Source organism: Chrysoperla carnea, chromosome 4 (assembly GCF_905475395.1).
Source record: "Chrysoperla carnea chromosome 4, inChrCarn1.1, whole genome shotgun sequence".
NCBI lineage: Eukaryota > Metazoa > Arthropoda > Insecta > Neuroptera > Chrysopidae > Chrysoperla > Chrysoperla carnea.
In genome coordinates this window covers 1,884,276-1,895,950 of record NC_058340.1, presented here as the reverse complement: position 1 = coordinate 1,895,950, position 11,675 = coordinate 1,884,276, and the positions used below count along the sequence as shown (strand labels likewise).

At 29.9% G+C, this 11,675-nt stretch overlaps 1 protein-coding gene across 1 annotated transcript; it reads right to left on the bottom strand.

Annotated features, from left to right (window-relative positions):
- Positions 1 to 4,646: 4,646 nt before the first annotated feature.
- Positions 4,647 to 6,672, bottom strand: LOC123297683 (cuticle protein 19.8-like). The gene is made up of 2 exons (XM_044879433.1): positions 6,638 to 6,672; positions 4,647 to 5,138 (listed from the first exon to the last, which is right to left on the bottom strand). The coding sequence occupies exons 1-2, from the start codon at positions 6,638 to 6,640 to the stop codon at positions 4,647 to 4,649; spliced, it is 495 nt and encodes a 164-aa protein (XP_044735368.1). The 5' UTR covers positions 6,641 to 6,672.
- Positions 6,673 to 11,675: the final 5,003 nt, after the last annotated feature.

The following is an 11,675-nucleotide window of genomic DNA, read 5'->3' as shown; positions in this document are numbered from 1 at the left end:
TACGATTACGGAATATATCATTGAAATAGAAATAGAACAATTCACATCCAGATGTAATTAGAATACTTAAAATAGTGTGTGTTTGTTATTATCCCAATCAAAACCAATAAATTGTATTTAATGTGTTGGTTTATGCAACAAATCAATCATATTACTAATTTGAGCCTATGATTACATAAGGATCACGGCATCTTTCTCATGTTACACAAATAGTTATAGCTAGAATATGGTACATTTTATATGCTTTAGTCGAATCATCTATTTATCATTTAAACGTTATATAAATAATTATGTGAAGTTTATTCTGTGTGGTTAAACATTTTTTGTTCACGCGATACCGCCGACGAAAAAAATGACTACGTACGTACACAAACACATACGTCTTCTGCTCTATCGTTACAAAGAAAACGTAACGATATATTGTAAAATTTTGATTTCGAAAATCGGACACAATACAATAACTTTCTATACTGAGAAGTTAATAAAAAAATTAACAAGTGAAAACAAACAAATGACTGAGTTAATTGTTGAAATACCATGTATAGTCAGTGTTGATTTCTTTATCACATTACACATACAAACATGTGACACATACATAACTGATAATCAAGTATAGTACATATTATAAAATTTCCGCCTAATTGGCGCCCTCACGGGTAAACAGTGATGTTTACGAAAAAATGTTTCAAACAAAAGTTGTTTAATTTTTGATAAGGAACATTTTTTACATTTAAACTTTTGTTTTATCTCTAACGGTTTACAAGATGGGTCCTACGGACCCAACACCCAATTGACCTATGATGCTCATTTACGAACTTGACTTCACTTTTTACGTCCTGAATACGCTGTAAAAATTTCAGCTCGATATCTTTTTTCGTTTTTGAGTTATCGTGTCCACAGACGGACGGACGGACGGAAGGACGGACGGACGGAGGGACGGACGGACGGACGGACAGCCGGAAATGGATTAATTAGGTGATTTTATGAACACCTATGACAAAATTTTTTTCTTAGCATCATTATTTTTAAGCGTTACAAACTTTGGACTAAACTTAATATACTATGTATATTTCATATATACATGGTATAAAAATGATTGTTGGACCCAAAATAAGCGGGTTTCCAAAAAAAATTTCATTTTTGTTCTATACCAATCTTATATATTTAAACGAGGAATTCTTCTTTCATGAAATTTAGAATGCAGGGGGTTTTGGCAGCGAAAAATCGATTTAGCAAGGTTTTATTTTTAGAAAACGCCGCTTTATCTCGGAAATTGTAATCTCAGAAACGGCTTCAACGTTTTTCCCGAAATTTAGTATGCAGGGGGCTTCGAAAATAAACAAAAAATAACTAGCAAAGCTCGGTTATCCAGTTACTATCTATATCAACCTTAATTTTTACCTGATATGGTTATCTAAATGGACAAAATATTGAACGATGGAGATATAATTGATTGAGTTAAAATAAAAAGTATTTCTGCCATTGAAGTGCATAACTGATAACAAAGGTAACAATACCTGCCTAGACACATGTTGATTAATAGTTAATGGTTGAATGATTTATATAATACAAATTTGACGATGATAATGACAATATTACAAATTAATAATTGTAAATTCCGTATTAACAAATATTAATACAATTTACCAGCTCCCCACGTTAATTTGGTTCGTGTATATTCACGTTTTATAAAATACTAGCTGTGAACTACCCGCTTTGCTGGGCAACATCCCCACTTGCACCCCTCTCTCCACATTTCCTTGCGTGGGATAACAGTTTTGTAATGTACACGTCATGCTCTATTATTTGATACCCCACTTAGGTATATTTGTAAATTTTCGATAATTCCTTCCCACTTTCTCGCTACACCTTTCTACCCTCCGAAGGTTAAAAGTAGATGAAAACAATAGATCTTTGAAGCTGGTTGTATATCGTGTCAATATTTTAGCTTAATCGCTGCACAACTTTTTTAGTTTTTGAAGCATATCCCTTTCAACCCCTATTTCAACCCCTTACTCTACTATAATATGGATGTATTATACATAAAAACCTTCCTCTTGAATCACTCTATCTATTAAAAAAAACCGCATCAAAATCCGTTGCGTAGTTTCAAAGATTTAAGCGTACAAAGGGACATAGGGACATAGGGACAGAGAAAGCGACTTTGTTTTATAATATGTAGTGATAATTTGCTTCATTCGAAAAATTTAGTCCATTTGCCATATTTTTGCCATATGGAAAACATTAAAAACATATTTATCATACACCGTATATATAATCCAGCCAAGTCTCAAATATTTGTCATATCACGAGTTTTTCCTGTTTTCACCTGAAGATAGTAACTTGAATTTTGTATAAATCAAAAACCACATATGTGTTTCAATCGTAAGCTTGAATGATTTGATGTCTAATTTTTGAGATATTATTCAAAATCTCACCCATAGAACGAGTTTCTCCGAAACTATGCATCCAATCTTTAAATAAACCCGATTTTTGTAATTTTTGGGTCAAAATTACCTTATATAATGAGTTTCATCGAAATCAGAGAAAACAAATTTGTTTGGATTTTTTCGATTTTTTTCAAAGGGGTACCCCTTAAAAAAAATCCAAAAAATCGAAAAAATTTATTTGTCTCCAATTTCCATGAAACTCATTATATAAGGTAATTATGACCCAAAAAATTCATAAATCGGGTTTATTTGATGATTGGATGTCTAATTTTTGAGATATTATTCTAAATCTCACCCATAGAGCGAGTTTCTCCGAAACTATGCATCCAATCTTTAAATAAACCCGATTTTTGTAATTTTTGGGTCAAAATTACCTTATATAACGAGTATAATGAGTGGTCACTTTATAGGCATAGCATATTATACAGATGTACGGCTTCGCCGTAATTATGATTCTTAATTAAATGCTATTGATAGTGATTATCTTCGATTAAATAATTTAAGTTGGCTAAATTTGGACAGGTATATAATTTTTGCTTTGTTTTGACAACCGATATTTGTTTTTTTTTTTAACCAAATAAAATGCCTTTAAACAGACATTGCTGTTTAGTTGAATGTAATTCAATGAATAATATTTTACATGAATTTGCTAAAGCATAAGAAAAAATAAAAAGGGAAATGGGAAATTAATAAACCGAAAAGAAATTTGGCTAAGCTTGGAATTTCGACAACAGTATCCAGAATGAAAGTCTGTTTATTACTATTCTTAGATATATTTATGTTATACTAAGTTAACTTATAAGTTTATACGAACAACATGAAGTTTATGAACGAACAAGTGAAAACAAACAATTGACTGAGTTAATTGTTGAAATACCATGCATAGTCAGTGTTGATTTCTTTATCACATAACACATACATAACTGATATTCAAGTATAGTATATGTAGAGCAAAACTTTAAATACATTCTAATGCTTGTAGGTCCAAAGGGAAGCGTCGGGCATTTATTCTGATACGCCCGTGTCCGGGCACCATATACAACAATTTTTGTCAGAACAAAGTGAAATTTCATATTTGTTAGCAAAAAATTCTTTAGTTGGAAAAGTTTAAGCAAAAAAAAGAGTTAAAAGGAGAAGTGAAACGCATAAAAAAATTACCATTAACCAGATAACTTTTTGGAATTGAACATGAATTATTTGAACTTTGGAATTGAAAAGGGAATTTGCTTCGCTTATGCAACACCAGCATTACGAATCTTGTAAAGAATTAATTTATTTGTGGACAATTTTATATTAGTTTAGTTATAAATAGATTATATGACTATTATAGTTTATATATAATAACTATATAAACTATAGAATCAAATATTTCCCCAAGGGTGTAAACATATTCCTACTGATATAGACAGACATATAGGTATACCTACTAATTATATTTAGAGTGGGTATAGTTTCATAATATTGTATCTATAAATATATTGTCAGAGTCAGAGTCATATAAACCAATTAATTTTCACATGCATCCAACACTTGAGAGAAATATAGCGTTAAATTTAATTTAAATTCGTTAATTTTTAGTTGTCAATCAATATGTTACATCCATCTACAAATCTATTACTGAAAATAGATTTTTAAATAATTGATTTTTATTTTTAGATATTGTCCTCCTATTTGAACAGCTTGAAAGCTATTACTTTCATCTCGAAGTTTTGCCCAAAATTGTTTTTTTGTATCAAAATTGTTCTTCATCTTCATGTTCTTCATCAAACTCTGTAACTTTTGTTCAAGCTATTTTTTTGTTTGGTTAACTACAAATGGACTTACTAGCCATAATATATTCAAATGGTCCTGTATATCCACATGCCAGAGGAAAACAATATAAAAAAATTTTTTTTTGTATGAGCCATCGCCTTCGAGAAAAAATTCTCCATTTTTGCTTTTTAATTATGGGACTCAGACACCTTAACCTAATTAGAATGAATAATGTTTCTCCCTACAACCTTTCACTTTGTAGATAGAATATTTTTATTTTAATCGAAATATTTCAGTCCGGATAATTCGATGTCTCCTCTGGTATTTAAACAAGAAATTGATTAAAACGCAAATAAAATTATTTAAGAGTATTTTATTTCAATAATTAGAAAACAATTATAATAACAACAATTATATAAATATAACTACTTAAACCAAAGCATACTACTTTTTAATAAAGGGTGTTCCAGGTATAGGAGCTGCAGCATAAGGACTTAAAGCACCATTATAAGCTAATGCTGAAGCTAATCCACTATATAAACCTGGAGTAAAAAATCCTGCATATGGTGAAGCCGCTCCAAATAATCCTGGGCCACCACTTAGGTATGCAGGTGCGCCAGCGTATGGAAGTGCAGAACTAGGTCCATATAATCCTGCTGAAAATAATCCCGGTGCAGCGGCTAATGGTGCTGCTGCAAATGGTGCTGGATGTGCCGCTGGTGCTGCTACTAAAGGTGCAGGAGCTGCAGATAATCCTCTTATAAACACATCAGTTCTTCCAGCAAATGGTGGAACATTGTAAGGTATTGTGTTAGCATAGCCGACAGCAGCTGGTGCAGGTGCGGCAGCAGCAAGAGGAGCAGCTACTTCTCCAGCAAATACATCACCACTGAATGCAATAATGATGGAAAATGTGATGATAACCGTTTTGATTGCCTGTAAATGAAATAAATAAATTCAATTTTGAATGTAATAACTCCATCATCTTAGTAAAGGAAGTGGTCAACCTCGGAATTTAACGAAAAAAAAAATTTTTTTACTAACGTTTATTTTGATAGCACAAATGTTGTCTCAAAAGTCTCATATAGATGTGTGACCGTCGTTTATTCATGGTCAAAGATTGCGTAAATCAGTTTTTTGAGAATATCTCGTTTCCTTTATCTTCAATCGTGTTAGCATTTATTATAAAAGTTGTGGAGGATAAAAGTCTCTACAAATTTTGTCTGAAAATTTGTTTTATACGTTGGACAGTTTTTAAATAGTGGGAGGGAAGATTCTGTGTTAATACAAATTTAGCCTAATTTATTAAATATAAGCACATTTTTGTTCAAAGCTTTGTAATCGATTTTTGTTATTTTAATGTTTTTATTTAAGTTATTTTCCCAAAGAAAATTGTGGGTTTATTTAAAAGGAAAAAGGTTAATACCAAATTTGCCTCATGGCTCAAGTTTGAAGATCAGAGGATGTCCTTTACTTTTTGGCAACACAGACACTATTAGTATAGCTAGTGAAGCAGAAAATCGACAGACTTAATCTGAGACTTAATGAGACCTGATGTAATCCTTCTTTTTTTTTGTGAAATGTGTATAGGATTATTTGGCGATAAAAAGAATTTTCTTTGTTCCTCTAATTATGGCAAATATTTTTATTCAATGGTGGAAAAAAACACTTATCCTAGAAATAAATTTAGACGTTTAATAGCAACAACTTTCTTATTTTTTCCTTCTTTGAACGAAGTTTCTCCATTTTGAATTTCATTAGTATCTCGTTTTCCCCGATATTCGATATTTCACTATTCGACGTAAGGGCCTATTTTCATTTTAAATCTAAAACAATTAGATTTTCACAATTTTTTCGTAAATTATACCAATTTTTAGCATAAAATTTGAATGATAAATGCTTTTAAAATAACAATTTCTTTTCACTTTCTTACAAAAGGTATAATACATAAGTACGTAACTTTAGAGAACTATTTTAGGCATTCAAAAATTAATAAAATTTTACATCACAGGTCCAAGAAAGGTTCGCCTCGAAGCAACTGCTATCACAAATTTCGCGTATCATTTTTAATTCAGTTTTTAAAAAAAAAAATTTCCTTTAAAACCAATAAATTTTTTTTGATTGGCAACTTTTGTTCGAAACATTTTTTCGATAACCTAACGGATTTGGCACATATAAAAAAGGCAGGACAAATTTGTGTCAGCTACATCTCAGCCAATTTTATTCTAGAAAATCGTTTAAAAAACAATAATGTGAAGAATCACACTAGATAGAATTTTTTGCTGAAACTTTAAAGAACAACACTTTCCACCAGGTTTTATCAAAACTCTGACGTGTAATAAAGAATTATAGCAGTTTCGCTTTGTTAGCTAGACACAAAGATATATGAAACACAAAGAGCTTATACACAATTAAAATTATAAAACAAATCTCACCATTATTTGATTTACAATAAGTATGAATACACAAAATAAAAAATTGAACTGATTAAAATTATTAAACATACTGATATTTATATCAATTAGTTTTCTATTTTCACCCCCTTTCTCCATTAATATGAATCATTTTATTTTGTTAAAATTTACCACTTACCGCCACGAAGAAAGAGCCAAAAATTTTGTTACACCTGCAAGAAGCAACTCGTTGAAAGACGAACGGTATAATCAAAAGTTGTAAACTGAAAATTAAAAAAATTAAAAATAGCTTCTTTAACTTTGAAATGGGACAATTGAAAGAATAGGAGAATTGTTATGGTAAAATTGAAAGTGAATTTAATTAAGGTAGTCCTTTCACTAGCTGGAAGTTAAACTGTGCATTTTTTTTAAATAAATATTAGCAGCGAAATTAACCAATTAAAAATTAAAATTTATTCCTTAAAGTATAGCAAGAAAATATTGTCTTAAATCAAAGTATTTACTTGCTTCCGTAGAGAACAAATTTTCCTACTAGTATTTTTTTTCAGTTTATTATTTATTTCTCAATAAATTTCACAGTAACATATATATTTTAGTGTAAAAACAGAAACCTAAATATTTCTAATTTTCAATTTTTTTTCACTTCATTTAATCGAGAACTGGTAATATATTTCAAGAAAAGCTGGTAGGGTCTTACTTACTCGTTAGACTGTCAACAAATGTTAACATTTTTGAATAATTTTTCCACAAAAATTTACACGGTAAAGTATGATCGAAACTTTGCTATACTATAGATAAAGACTTAAACTATTATAAAAAATAGTTTTAATATTTTTCTAAAGAAGTGTAGACATAAAACAGAAGACAGGAGACATTTCATCTTTGTACATTCAATAATGTAAACATATTATGATAACACTTTTGAATTCTAAATAAGGAAAGATTTATTTTGAGTATTACAAATATAAAAAATAAAAGTGAATTTGACGAAATTATATTTAAAATGATAAACATGTGCAGTTTTTAATATATATTTTCAAGTATTACAGTTGTAAAGAAAGGTGAAAATATTTAAACGTGATTTAAATGCATTTCAACTAATTATAATTTAAAAAATTTGTTCACACCCACAGAAGCTGCGTAAACTTAACAAATTCGAAATAAACTATTAAAAATACAATACGGTAGTTGACTGATGTTGAATTTGAGATATTACGCATAAAAATGTAAAACTAGACTTGATACCATGACAAAATTTAAAAGTGAAATCAAAATGGATTCAAAAACGAAGAATTTTTAAGCGTTCAAACATTGATTGTCAATCTTCTTTTAGCAAAACAGAGTTTTATACAGTGCGTTCATTTGAAAGGTATACAACCTTAATAACTCTTGAAACTTAATAAGACTTTGAAATTTCAAATTGCAACTTTGAAATTTCTAATGACAACCCTTCCCTTGTGATATCTCATTCGAAACGACATACAATTCTCTCTTCAATCATGTAAAAAAAATGAAATTGATAGATTGGTTCTTAAGATAAATTACACAGAAGATAGAAGGTTTGAATTCCATCTTCTGAGCAGTATATCTGAAGAACTAATCGATTGATTTCATTTTTTTATCATGGCTGGAGAGACAATACCCTTTCAAATGAGGTATTACAAGGTAGGAGGTGCAATTTCAAATTGAAACCTGGAATTTTACTGGTACCAATTTTGAACTTCCCCGTCGATATCTAAATCGACGTGTTTTCACTCAAAACAATAATCACACATCAAGTCAAAGGTTAATAAAGGTGGATACTTTTGAAATGAATACACTGTATGTATTTTATAAGTATATAAAATATGGTAATATCGGACTAAAACTAAACTAAATTTTCCTATAATTTTTCAATGAATACATTAAACTCCCTCCTTACAAATATTACTTCTAAGCGGAAGATCTACCTACCATGGCTTGTTATTTTTCAATTTCCACAGGACAGCACGTTTTTTCAAGAGTGATTATTAACAGGCTCAACCTTTCTATGTACTTTCAACATGGCGTTTCTATGACATTTTTTGTAAAAGAAATCTTAATATATATATTTCTTGTGTGTGTGTGTATGTGACTGAACTCCTCCTAGACGGCTGGACCGATTTCGAGGAAATTTTTTGTGTGAGTTCAAGGGGATTGGAGAATGGTTTAGATTTACCATTCGGTCCACTACAACTGTTTTTGAGGGCTACGTACCAAAAAAATGAAATTTCATTAAATGGTGGGAGCGCATATAAATCATATCATATTATGTATACTATGTGTACTATGTATTTTTAATAGTATTCACGTATTGTCAATAGGCACTTATTAGAGCCATATGCGAGCGCAGCGAGCTATACAATCAAAGGTCAGGCCAAAGGTCGAAGGTCAGGCCAGTCCAATAAATAGGAGTTAAATTGGGGTTTAGCGGGATGGGTTTAGCGGACAGGCTAAACGTAGTATAGGTATTCATGAATTGGAGTTACGTTTTTACGGTACCACGTCCGTCGGGGCCGCTAGTAATTTTATATATTTTTGTCAACAATTTGATTGATTGTCTCTTCATGATAATCTGCGGTAATCCTTAAACATATTATCAATAATAAAATCCAAAATGGAAAAAAAGAACAATTGATTGAGTTAATTGTTGAAATATACCGTATAGAAAGTGTTGAATATGATTACTTGCATTATTTTTCTAAACTCTTCTAATTTATAAAAATAAATAATAGTTTAAAAAAACTAAAAAACACGCTTTTGTAACTAGCTGACCTAAATGGTAGAAAATAATTTCTTTAAATTCATTAAAATCATATTATCTTAAAAAAGCTTGGGGTGCTAAATTTCAATGATTGTAATTTTATAGACAGACATTGGTAAAAGTAAAGTCTTTATAAAATATCTTAAAAAGAGAACCACAGAAAAATGATTTTTTTGAATTTAAAGAAATTATTTTCTACCTTTTAGTTCAGCTAGTTACAAAAACGTGTTTTTTAGTTTTTTGAAACTATTATTAATTTTGTGTTTGTAAGTTTTTTTAGACTATTCTTATTTATTTATAAAAAATTTAGTATAATATATTTAATATAAATGTATATATTTTAAAATAAGGAAATCGTTAATCCTGAAAATCGTGATCAGGATAATCAAGTAAACTTATTAAATTATTGTTTTGTCGTCGGTCCTTGACAATTTCGAGTTAATACGACGTCTTGAAGAGGGTCAAAATCATGTTCAAAGATCCCGTTACATGCTAACATACTAACATACCTATGAAGCTAATAAAAGCTTGTTAAAAATAATGCAAGCACTGATATTTAACATTTTCTTTACATGGTATTTCAACAATTAACTCAATCAATTATTTGTTTTCATTTGTTTATTATTATAACTATTATGGTTTATTTGGTTTTCGACGGTATTTTCTGGTTTTTTTTTCGTTTCTCGAGAATATTTCACAAGATTACTAGTTAAAATTTCAATCAAATTTTCAATTTCCTGTCTTTTATAGTTTAGGAAATAATGGACACCAAAATTTTGTACACAACACCTATACCAAAATTTTGTTCGTAACATCAATATTTTTAAGCGTTTAAAACTTGGGACTAAACTTAGTATACCTTGATATATTACATAGATACAGGGTATAACCATTTTCTTTATGTTTATTCATTAAGCTGTTATTTATACATGAAAAGTTATAACGAAAATTAACCCAAAAAAAAGGTGCTGTCATGGTTGTTTATGTGTTGAGTTGCTTAAAGAAAATATAGAAACTAATTAGGATTGAACAGAGTTCATTGAACCTTCCTGTATTCCTACATGTATGTAATTTATTTGATGGATTTTATCAAAGGAAAAAGTATATTGTATATCATCTATTTTATCTATATAAGTATATCATCACTACATATTATAAAACAAAGTCGCTTTTTCTGTCCCTATGCTCCTATGTCCCTTTGTACGCTTAAATCTTTGAAACTACGCAACGGATTTTGATGCGGTTTTTTTTAATAGATAGAGTGATTCAAGAGGAAGGTTTTTATGTATAATACATTCACATTATAGTAGAGTAAGGGGTTGAAATAAAGGTTGAAAGGGATATGCTTCAAAAACTAAAAAAGTTGTGCATCGATTAAGCTCAAATATTGACACGATATACAACCAGCTTCAAAGATCTATTGTTTTTATCTACTTTTAACCTTCGGAGGGTAGAAAGGTGTAGCGAGAAAGTGGGAAGGAATTATCGAATATTTACAAATATACCTAAGTGGGGTATCAAATAAAAGAGCATGACGTGTACATTACAAAACTGTTATCCCACGCAAGAAAATGTGGAGGGAGGGGTGCAAGTGGGGATGTTGCCCAGCAAAGCGGGTAGTTCACAGCTAGTAATATTATACAACTAATTACATTTGAGATTTATATTTTAATTACTGACGCATAATATGATGTCATCAAATTTCATTGCTTATTATAAATAAACATATTAGTAGCAGGTACGGTATCAGGCCATTGTACCTTTGATGCAAAGGAAAGGGTTGCGTCTTTCATACGTAAAAAATAACTTGTGATTATGTCTTTAATTGAGTTTTAGAAACTATAAATGGTTTTAGTTCTCAGAAGGGCTTGAAATCGTTCAAACTCATACTAACTATAAAATTCAATACAGCCTGATTGATTTTGAAAGTTTATAATAGAGTAAACGGTAAAAAAAAACTAAAAAACTGCTAATATATAATACTAACTCGACGCATGGCTACTCTGTACCAGTGGCAAAAAACAATAAATTTTCGTTAAAAAAACAAGTCCAAAAGTTTACATTGTGACTTTAACAGTCGGGACCCATTAAAGTCTATGCCGTTTTAAATCTTCCTAATAATGGGTCCCGACTGTTAAAGTCGCAATTTAAACTGTTTAACTTGTTTTTTGCTTTTCAGTTCATTTTTTATGAAGTTTGATTTACTTTTTACTCAGTCGGGTTTTTTGATTTTTTAAATTTATTTTTTAAATACCTCTTTGCAAATTATTTTTCTTA